At 42.5% G+C, this 27,175-nt stretch overlaps 1 protein-coding gene across 1 annotated transcript; it reads left to right on the forward strand.

Annotated features, from left to right (window-relative positions):
• Positions 1-2,447: 2,447 nt before the first annotated feature.
• On the forward strand, positions 2,448-15,888 carry vegfaa (vascular endothelial growth factor Aa). The gene is made up of 7 exons (XM_058648447.1): positions 2,448-3,134; positions 4,887-4,929; positions 5,875-6,071; positions 6,898-6,974; positions 7,069-7,101; positions 10,315-10,446; positions 12,523-15,888. Exons 1-7 carry the CDS (start codon positions 3,069-3,071, stop codon positions 12,542-12,544), a joined length of 570 nt encoding a protein of 189 aa, XP_058504430.1. The 5' UTR covers positions 2,448-3,068; the 3' UTR covers positions 12,545-15,888.
• Positions 15,889-27,175: the final 11,287 nt, after the last annotated feature.

Below are 27,175 nucleotides of genomic sequence, written 5' to 3' on the forward strand. Positions count from 1 at the left end.
CTACCTGCCACCATCAGGTGTTTATCAGCTGGTCTCATCTGCCCCAGCGCTACAATACACCTCAGTCTAATCAATCATCTTACTGCTGTGTTTCTGACGTGGTTCTCTCGTTGTGCTGTCATGTTTGCCCTCCGTCTCCCCATCACTGCCAAGTCTCTACAGTCTCATCTGATCCGTCGTTCTTCATCCTTCATTAGTCTCATCAGGTCACCAAAAACCGTCACTAAAAGAGCACGGACACCCGAGCCAAGCCTGTCAGGACCCGACCCCTGGCCACCCTCGAACCGCCTGACACCCCGACTCTCCTGACCGACGGGACTTTCCGCTGTGAGCCACTCGAACCAGACGTGTCAGAGGAAGCTGTAGCGTCGTTCTCCTCTTCTTTGGTAGGAAAGCGTCCTATTCCCTGCGTCCAGACTTGTGAAGCGAGATACTACAGGAACCTGGCGTGCAGAAGTATACCAGGGCCTGAAGGCAACGTCCACGCAGAAATGGAACGAAACCTAAACGTGAACACGAAACCCCCAAAAACAACTCGAAATGTTGTAGTACATATGCCAGGCCTGTAAGTGGCGCTGTAATGCTGCTACACCAAAAACAGAGATGAAGACATGATACACATTACAATTATCACAGAAGCAGGGACAGAATGAACCAAGCCGGGGGAAAGAAAGAAAGAAAAGAAAGAAAAGAAAAGTTATCATTAAGTAAACAGACCAAACAAAAGTGTTCCTAACTTTGGGACTTTGTCGCTACATTTAGTGACTTTCGCTGCACGAGTGAGCTTCATCTAGCTGTGTTCACTGTGAGCAGAGAGTTGCCCTGACTGCAGACAGACAGACAGACAGACAGACAGAGAGAGAGAAACACTGTGACCACACAGTCAACACAGAGTCACAGTCAAGAACGAGCTGTGGACGTTCAGCGCAGCTGACCATGTGCCGAACAATCACCGATCTGTTCATTCAAGTAGAAATCGTGTGTGTGAAAATAGGTTTTGTTTTCTCCTCTCTTTATTCTACGATTCAGTTTCACTATTTATTTTCTGAAGTCGCTGAAGACAGGACGTGATCTAGTGATAGCTAGCGTCTTTTCAGGCTGACTGTAGTTACTTTTCATTGACAGTAGTCGGCAACACTGTCAAACAATCTCCAAACACAGGAGTGTGATGACAACGACGACAAAGATAGGGACAGTGAACGACTATGACATAATAGTAGCATAATAGTTGTTGTCTACACACGAACCCAAGGGCGACATTTTTAAATTTTCTCACTCTGGGACCCGTTTTCAAGAAAATATCCTTTCAGGTCTCCAAAAGAAACGCAGTTTTCACGTGGATGAAATGCCAATACGATAAAAACAAAACCTACCCGCTATTCATGCGGACACGCCCTAACTGTGTCGGACAAAAAATACAGGAGACACGTTTGGTTCGGGTCTTGGGTTTAGATGGAAAAATGTGGCCCTGAAAATGTGTCATATACTGTAGGAAGTAATAACATGGTAATATGATCTCATTTCCATGTATTCATAAAATATTTTCAAGAATGTTTGCTGTAGTATTATATTCTTCCCTATATGACTTCCCTATTGCAAAATTCTCACCATGTTGTCATTGTACTGTAAAGTGTTGCAAAACTGGGTTTGTTTCTGCTGCTTTGAAAGGTCTAATGTATAACATTTAGGAGAGAGAATAAAATATACATATGTCATATATAATTAGTTATATAAGTGTACAATTGCTTTAAGATACAAACTCTCAAAGCTTTAAATGAACCCTTTTATATGTATTTTAGACTACAAATGGCAAAACAAACTTACCTTTTAAAGCTCTTTAAAAGGAAGTCTATTTAAAAGGATTTAAGGAGGTCTATGGGAAAAAAGAGTATTTTTCCCATAGACCTCATTTCAAAGGGAATCATTTTGCAACCAGCGGAGTCGCCCCCTGGTGGCCTCCACTCCGGAATTCCCTTTTCCCTTTTCACACCACTAGAATATGTATATATGTGTGTATATGTATATATATATATATATATATATATATATATATATATATATATATACATTCATAGACAATAGCAAAGGGAATGGCATCTTTTTTTTTTTCGGTTTGCCATTGTAGTTCCCTGCCCTGGGGAGTTAAAATCTGCAGTCTCACCATTAGATGTCACAATTATTTTACGCACTGGACCTTTAAAGTTGTTTCTTCTGCTGCTGTTATTGTTATTTGTGCAATTCGTGGTAAACAATGACAGCGTGAGCCACCTGTAACTCAGACAAGAGACAGTGGTCCTCCTGCTGCTGCTGCTGAGGGGAAACGCATCCAAATTAATCCATTGAGAAGACGTGAAAGAACCATAACCCCACCCCCCCACCCCACGATTGGTTGCACCCAGCCCCGCCTTCCGCTCTTCATAACGCACACGCACTTGAGTTGCAGTCGCCACAGCAGGAGAAGAAGACGACGACTGTAGAGGCTAGTTCCGCGCCACAGATTGGATGCTCCACACTGAGTTTTTTTTAGAGAGACGCACGGCACAGAGCGGACGCTGAGTCACGCACACACACATATTCACACACACACACGCACACAAGGAGGGTGAAAGCAGAAGGATCACTTTATACCAGCATACAGCGCGTGCTCTTTCTCACACACACACCCTCAGGCTGTGGAATCAATGAGCGCAGAGTCACGCCGGTGCGTAAAGTTGGTGAGCTGATCCTTTCTCTCGCTTCCATTTGTTCCTGAGGTTTTTGCGGAGCAGCGCAGCGCTGCTGAAGTCCCGGTTTCAGCGGAGCTTTCACACCGATCCCAGTGTCTTTGTCTGTGGATGAGCCGGTCTGGGTGGATGGTTAAAGCTCTCTAGAGCAGCGCACTGGAAGTCTCCCTGTGAACGAGGTACACGCGTGGACATGACAATGGATTTGCTGTTGCTATAGCGAAGAATTACTGCGATTTTTGAGTATTTATTTTATAAGATTTGTGGATTTTTTCCCCCCTCCAATATATATTTTTGACGCAAAGCCCGCAGAGGTTTCAGAACTCATCGTGTGGAATTACAACCATGAACATTGTTGTCACTTTGCTACAAATCCTGTCGGCAGCGCTTTTTTACCTGTCCAGTGTAAAGGCGAGTGTGTCACTTTATACGCATCTATCACACACACACACACACACACACATACACACGTACACGTGTCTCCTATTTGATTTGGACTTTGATGACGCATGCAATTGATCAGTACGCAAATGTTACGTCTTTAGCGCACACAAAACAAATGTAACAAGTTATTTTTACACAGCTTGTTTGTGTGTGTGGGGAAACTGTCAGCGCCCTTCATCCTCTATACACCCCCCCCACCATCACACACACACACCCACTGTCTCTCTTAGGCAAAACCAGACTTTATTTAAAAATCTGTAGATTTAAGGTTTGTTCTGTCAGTGCATCCAGAGTCAGTGACAAAGTGTGTATCACGAGTGTGTTTTTGATTTTATAAGACAATCTTTACATTTCGGCGTTGGTTATGTTTACATTGAATTCGTTTATAACACAGTAAAAGAAGTTTGCTCATAGGCATAAAGACCGCAGACGGGCACAATAAGTCCAACAAAAGGCTGCTTGGTTTACAATGTTTAAAAAAGTTTCTCAGTCATTGTCAGTGCCATTGATGTGAATACATCCGGGAGGGAGCGCATTAAGTGAGATTTGAGTGAATGGGGTTTCTGGAGGCGCGCCTTCCTCCTCCTCCTCCTCCTCCTCCTCCTCTTCGTCTTCAGATGAATGGAGTTTGAACAGTGAACAGTCAGTTTTGTTCTCACGCTGCTGTGTGCTGTGCTCAGCCTCAGACCCGGTTTCTCCTGTCCCGCCGCCCTTCACGGTGTCCACCTCGTTTCCACGCAGGCTCATCCGTTTTTCTCACGCAATATCTGCGCGGGTTACAGCAGCCACACAAGGTGCGCGCAGATCCCTGTGTGCGTGTGTGTGTCCGGGCTAATTGTTGCCAATCCGTCACGACACTTTGTGTCATCAGACAGAGACCGGTTCCTGTGAGAAACTTTCAAAATAAAAGGAAATCATAACGTATTAATCATGTAAATACTGTCACACCACCGTTATAGAGATTTGACTGCCACAAATTAGGATTTAATGCATGTGTTGTTGTTCAAGCTTCAGTTCAATATCCACTGTAATAGTGATGTAACTATTTATAGTATTTATTTAATCTTCTCGATTAATCAATAATTTGAATTTTTTTTCCATCTTTCCTCTATCTTCAAATCTTTAAAACCTAGAATTGTGGGCAGCAATATTTAACCTAAATATTCATCGACTTCTAAATTTATTATTATTTATTATTATTCTAAATATTTTTGATCATTTATCAATTGTTTTTTGAGTGCTGTTATTTTAGAATAAAAAAATAAAATAAAACCAAAAATAACTTACAATATATACAATCGAATCTGCAGCACCATTGCACACAAGGACAATGCAAATGGACCTATGTGTGTACGTTTTTTTTGTTTTTTTTTTAATTTAAAACATTTGAAGTTTTGGAAACATAAAAATTCAATTAAATGAACACCAGTCTTTGCGTTGCTCATGTAATTTATGCTGTTTAAATGTAATCATCTTCCCTTCTCCCTGGTGAACACGAATCCTCATTAAACTCTTAATGTTGACACTTTATAGTTCCCCAGCTGCTTGTTAGTGTGTGACAGAGCTGATAAATGAATGGGGCATTAAGCCGGTAACATGGAGGCTTTTTCTTTTGAGAAACCTTGTATTTATATGTTTATTCTCTAATGATGATGATGATGATATCCTGTTTTACAAAGGTTGTGGTTTAACACTCAGATAAATGTGCATCTCTTACAGACTGCCAGCATTAACAAGGACGTGGAGAAGAGTAAAAATGAGAGTAAGTGTTTTTTCTTTATCGCACTTGTTTGACTTTTCTTTGTCTCTCTGTGTGTGCAGGCCGGAGGACTGTAAGGCCACCGTGTGGCCATATGGGGAAATGTTAGTTTCTTAAAACATGTAAACCTTGACAGGTCACAAGGTGTTGTTGTTTTTTTTCTTTTGTATTAGCTGGGATGTTTTCTCTGCGGAGAACAAGCAGGAAGCAAAGGTCTCACTTTAGACTTTGGAGTTGTCATAAAAGCTCTTTTACTTTGTGAACGTGCTCGCTGAGGACACGACACACGGAACACGAGCAGGCGCTCAACTCAGCCTTGCCCTTGATGCATATTTGCCGGCGGCGATGCCGTCGCATTAAAGGTCACGGTCGGTCCTGTCGGAAGGTGATGAATGGAGACACAGATGAGTCACAACAAACGGTTCCCGTGGACACAGGTTGTTAGTGTTGGAATAGGTGCAAAAAGTCCGCCATCTGCAAGCGGCTGACCTTCACACACCCACAGTCAGGAGACCGGAGCACCTGTCAGACACTGTCATGTGCTCTCAGATAAGACTGTGGCCTGATTACACCAGCTGGGGAAAGAGAGAGCTCTTAACCCTTGCTGATATCACATTTGTGTACGTACACAAATTGAATTGAAGACTGTAACTGAAATGAAGTAACAAAATAGAGTATTAAAATAATGAAATTACGTTATTCTTCTCTTATGTGACCTTTTTGTCTGTGGACCTAGTGGAGCAGCTGTCGCCGAATTTGTTGACCCCCTCACATTTGCAACGGAACATATCTTTCTCTAATTGGTTTGGGGATCATAGATGATGGAAATGGTAGCATTAGTGCAGGTTAAGGTGTCCGTGTGTGTACTAATTCTGCTTTTAATGTCACTAATGTGGAGGAAAACATGATAATTACACTGTGTTTGTGTTGTCTTTTTCTTTGTTTTAGTCATCTCTTTCAATGACGTCTTCACAAAGAGTTTATGTAACACCAGGGAGGTGTTGGTGGACATCTCCCACGAATATCCGGAGGACACGGAGCACACGTACATCCCCTCGTGCGTGGTCCTTCACCGCTGCGGAGGCTACTGCAACGACGAAGCGATGGAGTGTGTGCCAACGGAAACTCGTAATGTCACATTGCAGGTGAGGAGAGACCTACGTTGTTTCCACTCAAGTAAACCAGGCTTTGTTTACTGCTGTCGTGTTTGGTAAGTTTGTGTGACTTTAGTAAAGTGACTCAGAATATTTCAAACACTGATGTCGAAAGGTAACGCGCGTGGACGTAGAAAACAGTGGATCGACAACTCGTGTGTTCTGTGATGTAAAATCACAGATCTTCTTACAGTTCAGACAGAAAACAAACATTTTGTTTAGATAGCTTCCCTTTAAACTGGCATAGATTTTATTAGGTGACTTACTTTGTGTCACTGCCTCAAACAAACAAATACATAAAAATTCTGAAGACCATGAGCGTAGTTTGGGTCGATTATCGAGCTTCCTCTGCATCGGCCAACGTCAGCTCATTGTCTATATCAGTGTAAAAAAAGATGGTTTAGTTTTCCTGACATGAGGTTTATTTTATTATGCAACTGAATTTCCAAACAGTAGAGATTATAGAATAGATCCTCAGAATAGATTATTAGATTTGTCTTTTTGTGAATTGTAATAATGGAGATGGAAAATCCAATCCGCGTCAGACAGGCGTTTGTGAAGCAGAGCAGAGAAAGTGAAGAGGAGGAGGAGGCATGGCATCTCAGATATGTTGTTTACTCCAGCGCTTCGATGGTTACAGCGACATGCGTGAGGTCAATGTTTCCCCCGGCCTTCGCATGTGGTCTGATGGAGAAGTGGCACATGCAGCGACACAGGCACAGGGCTTTAGACGGTGTTTAGACGTGCGTGTCACCAAAAGTCACGGCGAGGCTGGAATCTAAAACTCGCCTTGTTGTGTCCTCTGTTTCCCATCAAGGTAATGCGGTTGAGAACGATGGTGACGCAAAAGATCATTGACTTGAGCTTCACAGAGCATTCAAAGTGTGAGTGCAGGTAAGCAAACATCCCCCACACACATGGTAATAGCAATAAAGTGAAAGCAGACGTCTAACGAACTAATTTCCACTTCTTTTTTTTTAAATTCCAGATTAAAGCCAGATGTTCAAGTAAAGAAAGAATAGTAAGTACATCTTTGATGATTCTGTTTGTTGTTGCTTTTTTCTTGCTTTGTCATCTACCCTGAAGGATTTTGAGGGGGGATGTGAGTTTTTAGGTAACATGTCCTTGAAGTTGATTAATGACTTGTGTAACTGAGCCCAGACCTTTGTTTCACTGTGATGGTCTGCGTGTGATTATACCAGGATGTTCATTAGCTGTACAGCTGTAAATCAATTATTTTTTCAATCAGAAGATGCCAGGCGGAAAAAAAAATGTTGAGTGGTCAGCCTTGAGTTTGATATTCATTGTATTATTCAGTAGATTTATCGGCATAGAACACAGAACGATTAAGAAACAGAACAATTAGCTGGAGCCTTTGCAATTAGCTATATGAATCATTTAAATTGTCATATTTAAAAAGAGGCATAAAAACAAACACCACAGTTACACAATTCTAAGATAATAATGCTAAATCGTGAGGTCTGAGTCCCCCTGGTGGTGGTCGAGGTCCGCGTGTTGGCAAGTTGCACAAAATTGTCACGTAATCAACGTTAATAATTCAAATGATCCCAATCCATCCGTCTTCTTCCGCTTTATCCTCCGCGGCGTTATCGCAATCATTCACGACAAGTTTTTTTTATCCGATCTTTCCTGCACACGATGGACAGATAGAAGAGGCCCCATCAGCTTTTTCTCTTACTGACACTATCTTTATAGGACTCTTCCACTTTGAGCACGCTCTTTTTTTTTTATGGCGGCCAATTAAGTGCTTTATGGCGCGGCCGTAACGGCGTGACTCACCGAGACGCGGCCGACCGACTCTCGGACCACCCATCGCCGTCTGCAAACCTGACCCTGGGCGACTTCCGCGTGTCTAATCATAGCAACAGGTGTCACGCAGTCGGAACTATTTTTATTTTTTGAGATTTAAATAGAGGATGAGCCCCGGAGACGAGCTGAGGTGGTGGAGAGAATTCACTCGCTGTCACAGCTGACATATGAATGTGTGTTTGTAACGGTGTGTGTGTGTGTGTGTGTGTGTGTGTGTGAGTGTGAGGCTTCTCAGCAGGAGGTCAGCCTGTTTAATTGGATAAGGAAGAGTGTGTGTGTGGTGCCTTAAATCCTGACGTACTGGTGGAGGAGAGATGAGATCATGTTAGCTAAGTCATGGGGCTGAGCCTCCCTCCAGCCGCGCTCCATGCCTGCCTGTTCCTGTGCACGTAGGCAGCTGCTCTTGCCTGCAGCAGGGTGGAGCGGAGCTGTGCTGTGCCTCGGCCTCACACTCCATTACCGGGAGATATCGATCCCGATACACCTGACCCAGAGCTAATCCTGACGGTCGATATCCAGGCATTCTAACGAGGAGACCGATACGTGCAGACCCTCTGTTGATTTATTACCTCTTGTTATCTTGAACAGATATTGATTCGGCCCCAACAATACTCTATGCTTTCTTTTCCCCCCCGACTAGTTTAACTATTTTCCAAAGGAGCATAATATGCTGCTCAATGAAAGAATAATGTGTTTTCAGGACGTCTAAGTCTGTCTTTGAGTCAGCCAAAGCAGTGTCATCACACATCTCTCTCTTCATATTTCTCCCCCTACATTGATCTTTCACTAAATGTCGTCCCTGGAATCAACACTAAAGAGAAACATTACACCAGAGCAAACTCACTGTGTGTGTGTGTGTGTGTGTGTGTGTGTGTGTGTGTTCACATGTGGCCTTATGTAAGAGGAGAATCGGAGCCAGAGTGAATCAAAAACATTTGTGTTAGTGTCAGCGTGATATCTCTCTTATGGAAGGCCGTTTCTCGCAGTAAAAGAAACAAAAAAAGATGAAAATCCAGCAGGAATAAGATGGAAAAATCAGCACGAGCCATAATTGTATGATAAAAAAGTTGAAATGATGAGAGTAAAGGGTCAAAATTCAGAGATAAAAGAGATAAAACCCCACAGTTGTGATAGCTGATATACCAAATCATAACCTTCGCTCTGTTTTCATGTCCGCGACAGTGAAACTGAAGTTGCTGCGGTGTTTGTGCTGCTCGTATCTGGACAGGAACGCTTCGCTGCTCTGCAGTCGGCCGCACTTGTTGTTAGGGGCTTCTAATCAGCCGCTCGCTGTGCTTCCTTTTGTTTTAAATGTTAGATACCACATCAGGCACAGTCCATAAATAAAGCACACATGTGTGTGTGTAGCGTTATCGTGGAAGCCTTGAGACAGTGACTGATAGCTTGTGCTTTGGCCTGCTTCACTCCTGTTTTCATTGCAGCTATAGAAAGTGATATAGGATTTATCCTGGTTCTTGGGACGCCTTGTGTTTTGCAAATCAGTTCGATGAGACAAAGCACATTTCTTTGTTGCTACTTAGTAACTCCATTTATATATCTGGTCATATCCTTGTTGTGTCTTTATTGTGACCTTGTGTATCATAAGCTGAGACAGATTGTCTGTCGCAGCCTTGACCCTTTTTGACCTGATCTGATCACAGAGTGTTCAGATGTGAACTCCGGTGTGTCCCGAATGCATCTGGTCAGAGAAGTGCGTCTTCAGGACGCATTAAAGTCCGCCTCCTCCGCTGGCGTTCCTCTTACCTGCTGCGATTTGTCGCCACGGCCACGAAACACACCTGACGTGTGTGTGCAGTCAGACTGGTTAAAATCATAATTTGGAAAACACAAATGCATATTTGCATACAGTGTCATTTGAGATCCGATTACTACGGGAAGCGTCTTAATGTCAGGCGTGAACAGGGGAACTTATTTGCTCATTCAAGTCTGAACTGGGCTTTTAAACCATAGATTTTACTGTTAAAGTTTGACTTGGTTCACTCGACTGTTTGCTGGTGGCTCTCCGGTGATGATTAAAACGTGTTTTCCTTCCTTTAAAATGATGTTATTTGTTTTTGCCGAATGTCAGGGCTGAATATTTATGAGCAGAATCAGGAAAAAACATAAATTTGGTTTTTATTCATTTGATTTTCGTTGACCTGTGAGTGTAGGTAGGATGATTAAACATATGAATAACATATGAATGACATATGAATAAAAGAAAATGTTGGTACTAGTCTTCTGGCTGCTGTGCAGGAGGAGAGAGTGTGTGTGTGTGTGTAAGGGGGTGGTTGGGATGTTGCATGAATGTCTGTCTCTGCCCTTTCTGCAGAATTCGCTTTATAGCTTAGACCTCTGTCTCTCTCTCACTCCCTCCCTCCCTCTCTTTTTTCTTCCCTTGCAGCCACTGTGTGCCTTGCTCAGAGAGAAGAAAGCGCTTGTATGTGCAGGACCCTCTCACCTGTAAATGCTCCTGCAAATTCACACAATTAGACTGCAAGTCCAGACAACTTGAGTTAAACGAAAGAACTTGCAGGTTTGTTTACCGTAAAACCTATCACAAGAAAAACCTCTGTGCCATGAATCCCAATCGTTTTTTCCCCCCCTCCTGTTGACCCCCAATCTCTGTCGCCCCAGCATGGACCCCTCCCCCCCTCCCCCGCTGAGAAAAGCATGCTTCTCCCTGCTGTGTGATGTTGTGTCGTGTTGTGTTGTGTTGTGTTTGTCGATTAGAAAACGTAGCAGCTCTGTGTTTCTCTGAGTTTGCATTGTGTCTTGTCAGAAGTGAACATTGTCTTAAATCTGTAGTCATTCATTGGTTCTTAAAACACTTCTTAGTTGTTGGAATGAAATTCACGTACTGACAGACATCAATAAAAAAAAGTTGTCTAGGAAAGAAAGAAAGAAAGAAAGAAAAGGGAAAAATCCGATGTCTGTCACTCAGCAACTTTTGGATGTTTGGTTCATCCACATTTTCTCTTACTATCTCTCTGTTTGCCCAAAACATTGAAGACAGCCCTTAAAATTGTCTTTAAAACGGCTTATAATTAGGTTATCCATTGAGTGAGCACTTTATAAATCTTAAATAAGAAGGGCAGCGGTTATTTGTTTGCTTCCATGTATCTGCAATCCCTCACACCTGTCCGCTTCTGGCATTTAATACATTTCTGGCATTTGACCACCATCAGCATAACTTAATAGTCAAAAGTGTCATTTATTTTGTCAAAGCGTTGACGTGCTAGAAGGAGCTTTAGCCGCTGTTATAATATCGTGGCGTAATAGTGAGTGGACACTGGTGAGATTAATGGGTCGTAAGCAGTGACGTGATCTTGCCAATACTGAACATGTAGCAATGAAGGACAACTATAATTGAATTATAAACCAGCAAGTTTTGTTTTTTTTTTCGTTTTGCTCCTAACAATTCGCAGACATCCCTGTGAAGTCACCAGCTTTCCCCCCCCCCCCAGAGCTTTCATAGTCCTCATCATTTGAGAAGAAAAAACCTGATGAAGAACATAAGATAAGGCTGAAAAGAATTAGCGAGAACTGTTAGATCCTAAATTAAAATCCTTTTTCCTTTGGGGTTTTTGGACACCGTAAAAACAACAGAACACACGCTACAGTTGATTATTGACATGCGAGCGGAGTGAACCACGCTCACGCAGCCTCGCGCCTCTGTGTGCCGCTGACACTCGATACCGTCATAGTTATTAGTTTGGCGTTGAGCAGGAGCCCGCGCGCATCACCGAGCCCATAGATAGGTGCAGACGCTGCCGCCCTTTAGTTAACAAGGCTGCGTTTCATGACCTCCACTGACCCGTCACCTTCCACGGCCTCTGACCCCTCAGGGCCCCCCACACTGAGCCACACACTTCTGAATGACACAATTCAGTCTGGGTGGTTCAGGAAAGGTGGTGGAGGAGGAGACTTAAGGGTGAGAGGGGAGGTGGGGGTTGCTTTGGAGGGTTTTCACCCGGGCCAATCCACTCCACAGTTCCTGCTATAATTGAGCCTAAACTTCCACAGGTTCACAAAACAAAGGGTTTTAAGACCAGTGTTGGGTATATATATATGTATATATATGTGTGTATAGATATATATATGTATATATGACTTTACCCAACAAAAGAAGTAGTTTAAGGATAACACTGTGTTGCTGATTGTGATTGGATGAGTGGATTCAGTCCCAAAAGAAACTTCACTCCTTGGTTGTATTTTATGAAAGTAATCTAAGGCGTAATAAATGAATAAAGTAATAGTTTTACTTCTTAAAATGGTAACATATAATACATAACTTACTTATTACAGTCACTCAGTAACTTGGCCTAACATCAGGGAATATTTCGCGGAAGAATTATATTTTAAAACGGGCGGCAAAAGCACCAGGTGGTGGAAACTGACCCAGATCACCTCCCCTCTCCACCCTTCACACACACACACACACACACACACACTATGCACTTCTACTTCCTGTGCTGCTCGTCTTCTTCTACTTTTTTGTTTTTTGGCATGGACGCGTTTTGAGCACAAGTCATAATCTGTGATGAGACTTTTTTCCAAAAACCAGTTTGATGATTGTTGCTAAACTCGATTTCCGTCTCTCCCTCCACAGATGTGAGAAGCCGAGGAGGTGAGACCAGTGACACTGTTATGAAGGAATTCTTTTCTTAGCACAGCACTTTGAAACCTGAGGATGCATTCCCTGCAAGGACATGAAAAAATACAAAAAACACAACGCAAGACAGGACATTCTGGACGTCAGATTTGCCACTGTCTGTTTCCTGCATAAGGATATTTATATATATATATATAATATATATGTGTGTACATAAACTATAAAGTACCTTGACAATGTGTAATGCTGCTACATGAAGATACTATTTAAAAACAAAAACGAATGCGCCGGCGGCGCGTGAATGGGGAAATGTCTTGGTGGTGTTCTGCCCGTGGGGTCGAACTGGGAGAAGAAATCTTTTTTTTTCCTTTTTATTTGATGTAACACTTCACTGGATGCTGGTCTGCTGTGGATATGACTCCCAAATATTTCTAAAGTAAAATGTGCAACCTTCGTGGAGGCAGATGCCAAATCTGCCGCCGAACTCTTGCACCAGAGACTGACGGGGGGCGGCGATGATGGGACGTCTGTGCTTGTGCGTCCACTGTACGGACGCCTGGTGTGAAAACACATCTCTCCGTGTTTTTCCTGAAGTGACTGTAGACACAGGATAATGTGAAGATGACGTTCTTGCCCACATGGAGGGGCTTACATGATGATTCATCTCCACAGGTCAGATTCTGTAGGCAAGAGACAAATATTTTGGGGCCAGAACTCGTCAGGTTTCCATTTCTAGTTTTTGACCAACGTGTTTGAGCGGGCGTGACTGTCCCACAGGGCGGAGCACATTTGTTACATTTGACGTTACGTTTGAAAAAAACCCGTCATTTTCGTCATTCGTCATTTTCTCAAAGTCGGACTAAAGCACCCGGATAATGTGACTGGGAGTCGATTAACGACTGCACGCGTGCATTCATTTGGACCAGAGTTGGAAATCCAAAACCCCGGTATGTTGGACCGACAAGAGAACCAACCAACCAACCATCCACCGAGTGATAGTGGAGGTGGACACACTCAATTCCCCGCTAGTGCATGTCTGCTGGGACAAGGACACGTGTCCTACAACTGTAGCTTGACCTACCTATTCATTCAAACATACTGATGGACCCACTATATCGACTTTTTAATAGATCTATACTCAACCGCAATAGAGACAAGCTGAAACATTCACTAGTTGTGAGAAAAACAAATAAATGTGGTGGTAGATTCAATCGGAAACGGAAAATTCAAGTCAAGCCCCAAAATATTGGCCGTTGCCGCCCAGAGACTGATTCGTAAAAAGCCAACGGGCTTCAAGATTGCTTGATCTTTTTTTTTTTCAGTTGTCACATTTCAGAAAGTCCATGTTTTAACTAGGTTTAGACCCGGCCAGGGTTAAACACAGCAAACTGTTTCTTGTTCCATGTGTAACCCTTCTCTGGTGGGAAAAGAGATCCATCTTCTTTTTTCCTTTTTTTTGTACTTGCATTTTGCAGTCTTGTGTTTCTGTCACGCGATGTGCAAGAGCGGGCTATCTAAAGGGATTTTACTGTAGGTAACGTACAGAGAAGAAGACGTAACGCGACAAAACCTCACTGTACAAATCCACGACCTTCCAGTTCCCTTATTTAACGGCTTGTGGTCTGTGTCCCAAAGAAGCAGTTTATCCTTAACGACCTGGATGAGTAGATACCTCTCTGTCCAGTACACTACATCTAATTTATCGAATATTTGGAGTATTCTGTATTATGATATTTATATGCAGTGTTAATGTATTTTATTTTTTTGCTTGTATCCCTCGACTGTTTTCAGTGTGTCTGGAGATTGAATGGAGAAAACACATGACTGTGACTTTTTTTTGTTTTGTTGTTTTTTTTTTAAATATGGGGTGGAGGGTTGGAAAGACAATGCTTTGACATTCCTGATTGAAACTAAAGCTGCGTTTCACACCAGCCGGAGGAGAGGTGTCGTGGTGGGCTCACTGACCGATAGAAACCCCAGCCACCAACATGTGTGGGAATGATGTGCCAACACAGGTGTTTTTCATTTTGGACCGGGGCAATGGACATGTGGTTTTGCACTCTATGTAACCCCCACACAACCCCCCCCCAAACCCTCGTCTTATTGAGAAGTGAAGGAGTCTCATTGTCATTGCTCAGCTCAGACCTTATTTAGTGAAGATTTCTCATCAGATTGAGGCCTCTTGTCCGGATGGTGGCGGCGCTTTCTCTCTAATTTTAGGACCACTTCCTCTAATGATTAACTGTTACCGTATAAGACAAAGATGAAGGAGATATAGGATATAACATTCACTTTATTCATATTTATTTATACTATTTAAAATATCTGGCTCACATTTTATGTCCTAGAGCTGTGCTGGTGCAGGTGTGGTGTACAGTCATTTGTGCGTAATAGTTTGTATTCAGCGGATACTGTGCAGGCAAAGAGAAAAATAGTGAAATATTAGCTAAAAGCTGAAATGGAGTAAATAAATGGGCATTTTACTAACATGTATGCATTTCACAGCCAACACAAATGTAGAAAGAAGTGCCGTCATCGTGGCTGACAATTTATTTCACCACAGCGGCCATTCGTTACTAAAACATGAAGCCTGTAACCTCAGCTCGCACTGCTAACGTAACCTTAACTCTCATTTGAAGGAATGGATGACTAGTGTGCACAAATGATTTATTCAAGATCAGATCACTAACAAGAGCAAAGTTTACCCGAGACAAAGACTTTGAGCGACTGAGAGTGAATCAAGGCCAAAGCAAGACATGTACAGAATACATTATGATGGACTTGGTCTTGGTCTCAGTCAAGTTCTGGTTTTGCTAGTGTGATCTTGACTCTAACACCTATTTACATGAATTGTAAGTCCTGTCCAGCACATTCTCAATGATAGTCATAAAACTGGTCATTTTTTAATAGAACAGCCCGAGTGTGAGGCAACTACTGTCCACATGGAGCCAAACTCTCAATGTCAGAAGCTTGTAGGCAAAGCTGCTGCACATGGAAAAGCCTTCACAACACATGTCTTCTTCTTATGAGTCCTACCTGTGTTTGTGTTTGCACCATCTGCACCACAGCTGTTCATGTGAAACCACCCTCTTGTGCTGCCACCCCCCAAACTGGAGGCCTGAGAGACTTGCTGCTGGCTTCAAGCCCGTGCCTTTCCACTCCTCTCATCATGACAACATTCTGCTTGTATCTGAATGACTTTTTTCTCTCTCTCTCTCTCTCTCTCTCTTGAGCTTGTACAGCCACAATTGTTTTGTGTTTTTTTAGTATATTTTCACATTAATATATTTATTGTTGCTGTAAACTGTTTTACAATAATAGTCTTTTTTTGTTGTAACTATTAAAACATATTTATTTTGAAAATGCAATGTTTGAGACTTCATTATGTGTTAACTCTCGATTGTACCCTTTATACCAGCGTTTCCCAATCCTGGTCCTCAGGGATCCCTGCCCTCCATGTTTTACATGTGTCCCTGCTCCAGAACACCTGATTCAAATCAATGGGTCATTATCAGACTGCCCGTTTGAATCAGGTGTGTTGGAGCAACATGCAGGGCAGGGATCCCTGAGAAAAAACTCAACATTCCCCTATGAGTAAGCAGCTAACCGGATGGCAGCTGTCTGCCAGGACTGTGTGAGTGTCTATATTGTAGGTCAGTAACTCATTAACTTCCATTATTTGCACAGAATATATGACAACACTTGGAGGAAAGTGGTTTAGGCTGCATTCATTCATTCATCCATCGTCTTAAAGGTGACATCGAATGCTTGTATCACACATATATGTTAGTTATTGAGGTCTACTTGCATATATTAACTTATTTTCATGGTTACAAACCTACTAGTCAATCAAAATATCTCCTCACTGACGCTCTCATCAGCCGCGCTGTTTCAGACCAAAACCACACCCCCAGAACGTGGACTGTGTTGTGATTGGCCAGCCAACGAGAGCTTTCCCACTGTCCTGTGATTGGCCAGGTACCTGGAAGTGACGTAATTGGTAGGCCAGCTCTCAGATACACAGCTCCCCCTCTGGCACGGTGGATGCTCTGCATCTCAGCAGCTACAATGAGAGTAGTTCTTCTTCTTCTGCGGTTGAATGTACGCAACCGGATGTGCCCGGACTAGTGCCCGCACCAGGAGGCGCTACGGTGGTGAGAGGAGTGGTGAGGATTTCTGATGACGACATCAAATTGCGGAAGTGCTGACCCGCTTCGCAGAGCCCAGGAAAACAATAAAACCCTATTTTCTCAGCAGTGGCTAAACTGTTGTTCTGAAACTTTAGGGTTTCATTAACGAGGTAATGACGCAGATACACACACACAAACGCAGCGTTAATTGGAGCTTCCGGTCTATGTCGCCTTTAAAACCCTTTATCCTCCACATGTGGGTCTCGACACCCTGGACAGGTCACCAGTCCATCCCAGGACCCAAGATACAGATGCATGAGTATCTGGAGTAAACATGCAAACTCCAGGCACAAGTTTGTAGCAGTTCATAAGACGTTGACAGACATACTTTGCATATTAATGCGTCGTAGGCTTGATGTCATGTAACCGTTCACTGATTCTGATTCAGCGACAGAATGGATTGATTCTGAATCGTCTGTTTGAGGGGAGAAGTTGGTATTGACTGTTTTGGACATGGGATGATTTGGAGGAGATGGAGTAAGCTCACCTGATCGTCATTTTTCTGTGTTCCTCATGAACATCACTTATATTTGGTTGACCTATGATCTTTGCACAGATTTTTATTTGATTTTGGTTTAGGCTTCATTGATAGTTGCAAACTGACCTTGTTTAATTCCATTTAAATCACTGTAGAAGATTTACGGGACATAGTGATATATATAAATGCAAGGAATATCTGTCTGTCTCTTGATTGCATAATGGTCCAACATGTCGCTTGTCAGGCCTCAAATTCAGCAGGTGACTTACTATCATGATCACACTCCTGTGTCCACAAAAATAATTGGAAACCTGATTCACTTCAGGCCGGTAATCTGAACATAGCCCTGGTTTCTGTGAGGTTCTTGGATACAGACGGAGGAAGAGGCTGGAAAACATTAGCGGCAGTCCAGCCGTAGAAATCCAAAGTGAGAAAATGTGACACAGTGAGGGAAAATAACTGGAGCAAGATCAACCGACACGTATTCGAGCGAGCAAACTCACAAAGGACACGGAAAGACGACATGCATTAAAGATAATGGAGCACAGAGCAGACAGTCGCAGAGGAGGAAAACCAGACAAAGACACACAAGCAACACAGGACACACAGTTTGAACCAAATCCAAAGAAGAAACTGAAAAACCAATCCAAAGAAATGGTATTGAAAGGCCTAACTGAAAATCTATAAAACCCAAAAAGCATCTTATATTGATTTAGTTGTTTACAGGAGAACACTTTTTGGATACAAGTTCAAGGTCATTTGAAACCTACAAGTTAAAAAGTCATTAAAACATTGTCCATTCTTTTCTTCTGACCGTCTAACCTCATTTAAGAATGGACAGGACTTTTTTTTTTTTTTTTTAGGACTAAAAATAAATTGAAAAAAAAAAAAGAAAAAGGCAACTCTGCAATTCTGAGCAGCAGCCGGACAATTTCCCAACCGTTGACTTTCCACTTAAATAGAAACGCAGGAAAATCAGTAGCAGGTTACACCATGCAGACGGGAAGGAGTGGAAAATGCTGTTTGTAATCTCTTTCACTCATGCCCTCCTCGCTGTAACACTATTACACACACATACATGTCTGAGAAAGGGTTCACTCATGCTTGTAGCTACTAATTCCCAGTGAGACTGAGTCAGACTGATGTTGTGGGCAGGAAGCAGACACAGAGTCTTTCACTCTGTCCAGGAATATTTAACTTGAAAATAATACAGGAAAATGGCCTGTATTTATTTTGATGAAGAACTTTTACACCTCACATTTATTCATTCACTGGATCTATATGTGTTATTCAGAATCGGTGAAGCGTTATCTACAGCAGAGGGCCCAAACTTGCGGCCCTCCAATTGATTTCCTGTGGCCTATCACAAAGTTGTATATAACATTTCTGTGTGTTGTGGCAGGACGAGAAAGGCGGTTTATTGCCTGGATGCAGGAACAACGGGAGGACATGTGCCCCATACAGCAAATATATATATATATATATATATATATATATATATATCCTCTGAACACCCATAATCCAACTGGGTGATAGAACACACCCCTGAGTAACGGCCACAGTGTATTATTTTGAGTTATCTATTGTTCCATATCATGAAATATCATCAAAAATATTGTTATTGCAATATCAGATTATGGTGATATCATTTTCATATCGCGCAGCCTTACTGGACAGTTGGTTTTTCCCAAAAAGTTGGAATATTTTCACCTGACTGGCCGCCTCCTGACCAGACTCATCGTCATTTCAGTTTCTGACTATGTAACGTAGAAAGGCTCAGTACATACCCAGCGCAAAAACCAACGAAGAAGAACGAGGACATGGCAGAGAGAGCGGAAGAGTGACGAGAGTGACAGTGTGTTTATTACATGCTTGTTGAAAACATTTCTGGTGCTTGAAGGCCACCATAGTTCCTGACATGCTTGGGAAAGGGAGGGTTAAGAAGTCTCACCATTGTTGGTGGTCGTTTTCACACCCAATAATCCACTAGACTCGATCATTCAGCCAAGCCAAGTTTGTTTTGGTTGTGTTTACCCACAATGTCCTGCGTTGTAGTCCACTTCCTGCATTTGGTTCACTATGTTCACTATGTTCACTGTTTATTTGGTGCACATCAGAGTTCGAACCAGGCTTTCTGAGCAACCAAAGGGTTTGATTAAGAAGGGCTGGTGTGAATGCACCCTAATTCTTTAACATCAGATCTTCAAGACCATCACTAGTGTTGTTTCATATGTTTGAAAGAAGTCGTGATGAAGAGCCAGAGTTAACAAAATGTTTATAGTTTACTTAATAATTTGTGCTGCTGAGAAAAAAAAAAAAGCATTGTGCAAGATATATTATTGTTGGGGTGTAGAATCTTTTCCAAGAACAAATTGCAGTGTTTCTCAATCCTGATCCTCAGGAACCACTGCCCCCCATGTTTTAGATGTTTCCCAGAGAGGCAGGGATAACAGACACAGGTGAAACACATTAGGGCGGAGCAGACAATCAAGCAAAGCAAACACCTCTGAAACACAATCTTCAAGAAGTCCAGTTGGTTCAGAGACTTTTGGAGAACCCCTCACTGAGGCAGAACAAGAGAAAAGCACTATCAGAGGTTGCATTGGGGATCAGGCACGTGAAGGCTTTACTGTGTGTGACAGTTTGAAACAGTTTGTGTTGTGTTCTTTACAGATAAAGTTGTGGGGGTTTGCTGGAGGAAGTGAGCTCAAAATAGACCCATTAAAACCTTAAAGCACGTTCAGGATTTTAATAACAACAACACCACAATCATATGTGCGCACAACGACACATTTTAGGTCAGTACAAACCTGTGTTTCACACATTATGGACTTACTACAGTGTGTTTGTACGTGTGTGTGAGATTTGACGGGTGGAGGCCGGCAGTTAAACTAAAGAGATCTGGAGGCAAGTGTGCCTGCATTGTGTTAGATAAGCAACCCCGACTCCACACGCGTGCACATTCACACGTGTGCTGTGCATTGCTTCTTATGTCTGTATGCCCACAGGCGCACGTGCACAAAAACACCCAAAAGTATGAGCAAAGTGACGGAACACATGCATGCCCTTTAAACCTCTCTTCCTTGCTCTGTCTTTTGTGAATCGCTTGGCTTGCACAAGTTCACCCCATGCCGAGTTTGAGAAGCCGGAGAATAATGAGTGGCTTAGCCACTTCATGTCTTGACCCAGTTTGCCCCTGGGCCTCTTTGGCTAACTGTGAGTTGCAGTACCAGTAAAAATGCAGGGTGCACAAACAGAGAAAAAGCGGCTTCATCCCACAGTAAAGGGAGAGGTGATATATGGAGGTAGTTTGGGGAGTCCGAGGACGACTCCACATGGGAGATGAAAGCTGAGGGACCTCTCCTCTTACATGTCCTTCCTGTGACACTGCAGCTGTCGCTCCTTTAAGGATGTCCGTCTCTCCTCCCATAGACACACGCAACACTCACAGGATAGCTCATGTCCCAAAAGATTACCCATACAATGTATACACACACCGCTCATTGTAGTAAACATATATATCTGAATATAAAAGAAAAAAATCTAAACACAAAAAATAGTACAATACATAAGTTTAAGGTTAAAAAAATTAAAGGTAAAATCCCTGGGGAACACAACTGGAGCAGGGACAGGAAACTTAACAGATCTCACCAACTGACAAAGAGGCTGCGGAGCACAGAGACTAATGCTGCCTTCACGTGCGATCGGAAAAGACGATACTTCCCATTTGTGAATTTGGAACTATGTTCAGAACTTAGTTCAAGTGCTTTTGTTGTTGGAGCAAAATAAAATATGACTGACAAACTTTTCACTCTTACCTGCTTCTTGGGTAAAACAATTTTTAATTCACCTGCTACAGCAGGAGCCTCTTTTTTTCTTCCTACATTGTGTTTATTGATTTGAACAATTATACAATTACATACCATAACGCAGGCAGCAAGGTGTAGGAACTCTCTGCCATCTTGAAATGTCAAAGGTTATCTTAGGAACTCGTGTACTTAAATAATCTCTTTTACACGTCAGGAACTCGTATTTACCATAATTCTGATAGCACGTGAAGGCAGCACTAGTATACCAGAGGGGCGGAGATAATTGAACACAGGTGATACACATGAGGATGGGGAAGACAGCCACGACTGCAACACTGTGAACATCTGTTGTGTCTGTTTTGAAAATAATACTTTTATGTTATTTGTCAAAATCCTCTGTGTGTGTGTGTGTGTGTACGACGAGACATCAATGCATCAAAGTTTGAGTCTTGAAGGATGGGGGGGCAGCGAGTCTGGTGGTGTAGTCGTAGAAGTCTGGGAAAGCTCGCGATCACCACAAACCACCCGACCAATACATCCCTCTCCTGTCAAAACACACAGGACACTCACTGTCTGACATATAGTGGAAGAGAGGGTGTTGTTGTGAGGACAGCTCCATTGATACGGTCATGTTAATTACAGTGTTGCTACAGCTGAACCATACTCACCTCCACATGCACATACTCTCACATATAGACATCTGACCAAACGCGATTACTATTCCAGAACATTTGTTCAAAACCAGCGGTGACATCACACGTAAGAATCTGAATGGCCCTTACTGAAGCCACTACTATTTGGCCAGAGCCATGTTTGCAAATGGAAATCCACAGACGTCAAACACACTGGTGTCCACTCATATGTGTTGCAATGTATCATCTATTTTCCTCTGAATGGAAACATAGTTTACAGTTAGTACTGATTTCTTGTGAAAATTAAAAAAAAGTGAAGTAGAAATGAAACAGAAAATAGCTAATGTACTGTTGCCAATATGTACAGTGCTTCCCATAAACTAGACATCAGTGTGTTGCCACATCACAGCCTGGCATGTCGAGACAGTGTGGCTGTGGTTTGAAAGAGAAAAGAGAAGCGAAAACTGACACTCCACCCACCAGCTGCCACCTCAGCAGCGCTCGGCTGCCGCCAGGACTCCAAGTGATGGTCATGGCTACTAATCACTCTTCAGCGTGTATGGTGTGTCCCCTCCGTGGCTGGACTTCACTTTCTTATTTAATTCAATCAGAACAAACTAGTGAAAAAAAATTATTATTATTATTACTGTAAAAATGGGCGAATCAAACACCCTGAAAAGGAAAGTTCAATGAATTAAATATATATATATAATCTTGATATGGGCAGACTTTTGTATGACCCCACTGATGTTTTATACTCTCACCACTGTAGGAATGTAAAAGCTCCAGCATTTTGATGTTTATAATTATTTTTATTAAAAGATGTCAGGAGGGTAAGATCAGGCCAGCGTCACTGTTTATGTACAAAGCATATCTAAAAACAAACCCTGTTGTGCACGATTGGAAAGACGCAATAAAGTAAAACCAACAAATAAAATGCATGTAAATAAATGTCAGCTGGGATTTGTGATTGTATTTGTTTAAATCAGAGTTTCTCAGAGCAGGGTTTCCACGTTTTCCTGCTCCAACACACCTGATTGAGATAGATGAGTCGTTATCAGGCGTCTGCAGTGCTTTGCAGGTGTGCTGGAGCAGGGCAACATGCAGGGCAGTGAGTCCTCGGGAGCAGGATTGAGAAACACCGGTTTAAACAGGGAGTTTGTAGTAATGCAGCAGTGAAAGTATTAAAATATCCTCCTATACATTGCACTCTCGGAGTAAAAATAGACAATTCTAATTGGCTGACCAAGGTTTACAGAGTCTTTATGATTTGACTAAAGTCTGCCCCACAGGAGAGGACTTGATTTTAAAAACATGGAAGACCACAGACACAACAAACTTTATAACCGATTTTCAACGTTTTAATCCCGAGAAAGCACAGACGTGACGATCCAGTCGAGACAAAGGACCACACATTTAGTGCATAATTGATTACATGGAGGAGATTTGGACTGTCGGCGTTATCAGTTAATAGCTGTTGTGCGATGTTTTGTGCTGAGAAACGCAGAAAAAAATGACTTCAGCCTTACATGAAGTCATGGCTGAGAAGATGGAATCAACCAGGCTTGTACAAGTTGCAGTTCTAAACAAAAGTACGCACCATCCATTTCCCGCTCAACTCTCACTGGTTATTGCAGGGTTCTGCTCACGTGCCAAGCGCTGTTTTTACGATTTGAAATCGGGAAGACTCTGATGCTTCTGATGAAGTTTAGATCGCGTCTGTTAATCCCTCACACTACAGGATACATTTGGCCAGATAAAAGGACCAGATCAGGACCGGAAAACTGGCCCTTTTATCCTCTAGTTTGGGGCAGGCTTTACGTACTGACATAGGACTTGACTAGCATAGATAGATACAGTACTTTTATTCATTCAAGCGTCCAGTAGCAGCTCAAGACACGGCAGCATAATTAAACAAAGTAAAGTGTGCAAAATACAGCAAACACTGTAGTCACGTTGGTGCTCAGTGGTTAAAGGGTGTGTGTGTGTGTGTGTGTGTGTGTGTGTGCACAAATACTTTGGTAAAAATACAAAAGTAAATGAACTCTATATACAATCGTGTAAAAGCAGCAGATGCAGTGAAAGCTAAGGGTCAGGAGTCCATGCATCCAAGTTTGTGTCGCAGCGAGCTTTTGAGAAACTAACGAGCGTTCACTCGTTAGTTTAGTCTGTGATGCAAAAGACTTGAGACTTACTTGTGACTTGCATAACAATGACATGGTCCCACCTTCGCCTGATACTTTGGCACATGCCGCAAGAGCATTCCTTCCAAGTGGGCAGACTGTGCTTCTGTGTGGAGCTGCAGTCAAACCTCTCAAAGAGCACCGTAGCTTGTGCTCTTGTTGCCCCCTGTGCTGCTGGGCCTTTTTGCTGAGTCATAACAGAATTGACGTGTGTGCCACTGCTGACACACACACAAACCCTTCCAGTCCACTTCCAGACAAGAGCTCGCCCAACAATGAAAAGCGCTCATTCTCTGTGTTTGCTTCACTTCACTCAAATTACCTCTTTCTCTCTTCTTTTTTCTTTCTCCATGTTTGGATCTCATTCTTTGTGATTGGAGGTTTCACGTTGAGAGAGGTGGCAGCAAACTCTAAAGCATTCTATATTTAAACTTATATAAATATAGGGCTGTCAGCACTAGCACGTTACGTGAGATTAATAAAGGGCCGACCTTAATGTGTTATGTTATCGCATTAGTCACATGTAGGAAGTGAAATAGATAAATACAGAGGTGTAGATCAGCTGAGAGATGGAGATAAACCAATTCTACTGCTTCTGTGTGTCACAGAATCAATGCTGCATCCTGGTTTGTTCATCTTAATACGTACAAATTACACGTTGGATTATTACACTTATTGAATCAAATAAATGTGAATGTCCAATAAAGAAACGTTATAAATTGTTAATAAGGACTTAAAAACTGAAGTGAATCGGAACTTCTGAACCTCTCTGCTGATGAGGTTTGTCTGTGGATGAAAACAAGGACGGAAGTTAGTCAAAGATGACAATTGCTGATAGCAGCTTTAAATTAAATGGAGATATGTCAAAAATAGGCAAGACGCTGCGATAAAAGTAGGATTAAGATACAGACAACAAATCCTAAAGGACGAGAGAAAACAAGACACACACGTGGACAGAATCAGTGATGTAGTTAATCAGGGAAACACAAGGGCAGGAAGTAAAATAGGACTACAAAGTAAAACAGGAAGTCAATTCAACAAGGTACAATACAAAAAGTGAAAGCTACATCTGCTACAGAGATACATATTTTTTTAATATTTATATCTGGAGATCCTTTGAAAAATGGGGCAAAGCTACAAAAGGCTTCTGGAAAAAAAGCACGAGCTTCCTTCTGATCATATGCAGATTAAAACCTGTAGCTGCAGGTGTTCAAGGTTGAAACGCAAATCATTTATAATTTTAGTAATTTAGTTAAACTGATAAAGATAGAAGATAAACAGCTCTCTTTGGTAAGGAGCTGGTTGTGCACAAGCACTGTTCATATTTAACCAACAAACAGTCACCGGCATGTTTTCATTTATACACACATCATGACAGAATCAGGTAACGGAACAAACAACAAAGAAAACTCAACCACACACACACACACACACACACACACCCTTAGACTCTGAGCACCGAAGTGTGCAAACAAGTTAGAGTGAACCTACGTAGGAGAGTCAGTGTGGTGAAGGCCACCTGTTACACAAGAGCCTAAAGGTCAAGGAACTTCATCACGCAGACAGAAGAGGATTACGTAAGACAAACAGGTAGCCAAGAAGCGCAGCTAAAACCAACAAGGAGCAGACAGACAGGTGAGCATGAGTCAGTGCACAGAGACCATGTGACCAGGTGTTCATGTGCTGTGTCTGAATAAATCAGAGTTTAACAGAATGTGGTTTATTCTACACTTGGACTTGGAAATGAAAGATTATACAACCGTGCCTGAATTCTGTACTTCCAAGTTTCAAAATGATGTGTTATGTGCAGTGTATAATATGCATGAAAATATTTGTGTATAAACAAATCACGGCAACTATATTATCGAAATGCCGCTGTCAGAAACCTAACACAGTTTAAAGATGTTCAGGTATTTCATTTAAAAACATACATTCCTGTTATGTTTTCTATCATTTTGTTATCGTTGTTGTTGTTGTTGTATTTTTGACTCTGAGGAACAGAACAGGGAGAGAGAAGTTGCTGTTAATTGTCGCTGATGTCATTACTCATCTATGCTAAGCAGTCAGCTCTTTTGTTGTCATGCCATTCATTTCATTTGGCTCGTAGTGGGTGGGGCTAATTAATAAACCCAGTGTTCCAGGTGTAATAATAACTCTACTTGAGGTCAATGATTGGAATGCGGCGTGTTCCCTATGTCTGCCTGTTGTCTGCTCATCAGTCAATCATTTACGCTCCGATGAAGCTGGAACAGTTTGTTCCACGTGAAAAAAAGGCCTGTATATACGTCATGTTCGTCACTTTTAGATCCGCCCGTCCCAAACATTAACCTACATACATACAATCTGTGTGTCTTTTGCGTTGGTATGGCTGTTACACAATACGTCCTCTAGAGGGCAGTGCCAAGTTGCTGGCGCCAAAAGACAAAGCTCCCATTGAAGAGGTTATCTCATTGCGCTTGATCAATAATAGACAGAAGCTCGAGTCTCGAGAATGTAAGACTACATGACTTACTAATGTAAGTCATCTCATGAACATCATACGGGGCGCCTTTATACCGGGCATAAGGATGCAGAGCTTCACCACATGCATTTACACCTGGTATTATCATGCGTCTCCAGTGTCCACATCAAGATCCGATTGCTATCCGATCGCGGGCATACGCACCCTGAAGTCACCTCCCCTTCTTCTAATTTGTTGTTGTTGTTGCCATATCAACAACAACGTTAGCCACATGCTAAGTTTCGCTATTTTGTGCTCACGTATTTGTTGTGGGTGGAAAGAAAACGCATCGGAGACTCGTTGTCGTTTACACTTATGTTCAATGTGATCACATTGTGTCTCCGACCACCTCCCGAAGTGGTTTGGCAGATCGGATAACAATCCGGGGTTATGTATACCTGTACGTACAAGTGGTCAGGCGCTATCCAATTGCAATCTGATCAGAGAAAACACATTGTAAAGGGGGCCATAGTGATGATGTAATTCGGCACCATCATGCAGAGAGGCTCTTGAAACTTCCCACCATTTTTAAATGACCACAAAGAGTCTTTATTTTCCCACAGCGTGCACAAGGACGGGTGAAATAAACACACAGACAAGAAGCTCCGTCCGTCTCCATCTTTTACGCACTGTAGAGTACTGCGTGTGCAGAGACTACAAACCACCAATGACAAAAACAAACAAGCAAGTAATAATTCAACATGTGGAGTCGACTGATGCCGTCTGGGCCACTCGCCCACATCGGGAGCTTTGTTTTGCTGCTGAGGTTTGCAGCTCACGCTCTCTCTGTTCCAGCATTATTTGTGTCAGGGAGCGAAACTTGTCATAAACACTGTGACTCATTAAGGCTGCCAGTCA

The sequence above is a fragment of the Solea solea genome, chromosome 13 (assembly GCF_958295425.1).
Source record: "Solea solea chromosome 13, fSolSol10.1, whole genome shotgun sequence".
Lineage (NCBI taxonomy): Eukaryota > Metazoa > Chordata > Actinopteri > Pleuronectiformes > Soleidae > Solea > Solea solea.

Excerpts from the sequence above, each read along its gene's own strand:
- vegfaa (XM_058648447.1), top strand. The coding sequence starts at position 3,069 with ATGAACATTGTTGTCACTTTGCTACAAATCCTGTCGGCAGCGCTTTTT. Across the intron at positions 3,135-4,886 it reads TTTACCTGTCCAGTGTAAAG|ACTGCCAGCATTAACAAGGA; the intron begins GCGAGTGTGTCA and ends CATCTCTTACAG. Across the intron at positions 10,447-12,522 it reads TTAAACGAAAGAACTTGCAG|ATGTGAGAAGCCGAGGAGGT; the intron begins GTTTGTTTACCG and ends CTCCCTCCACAG.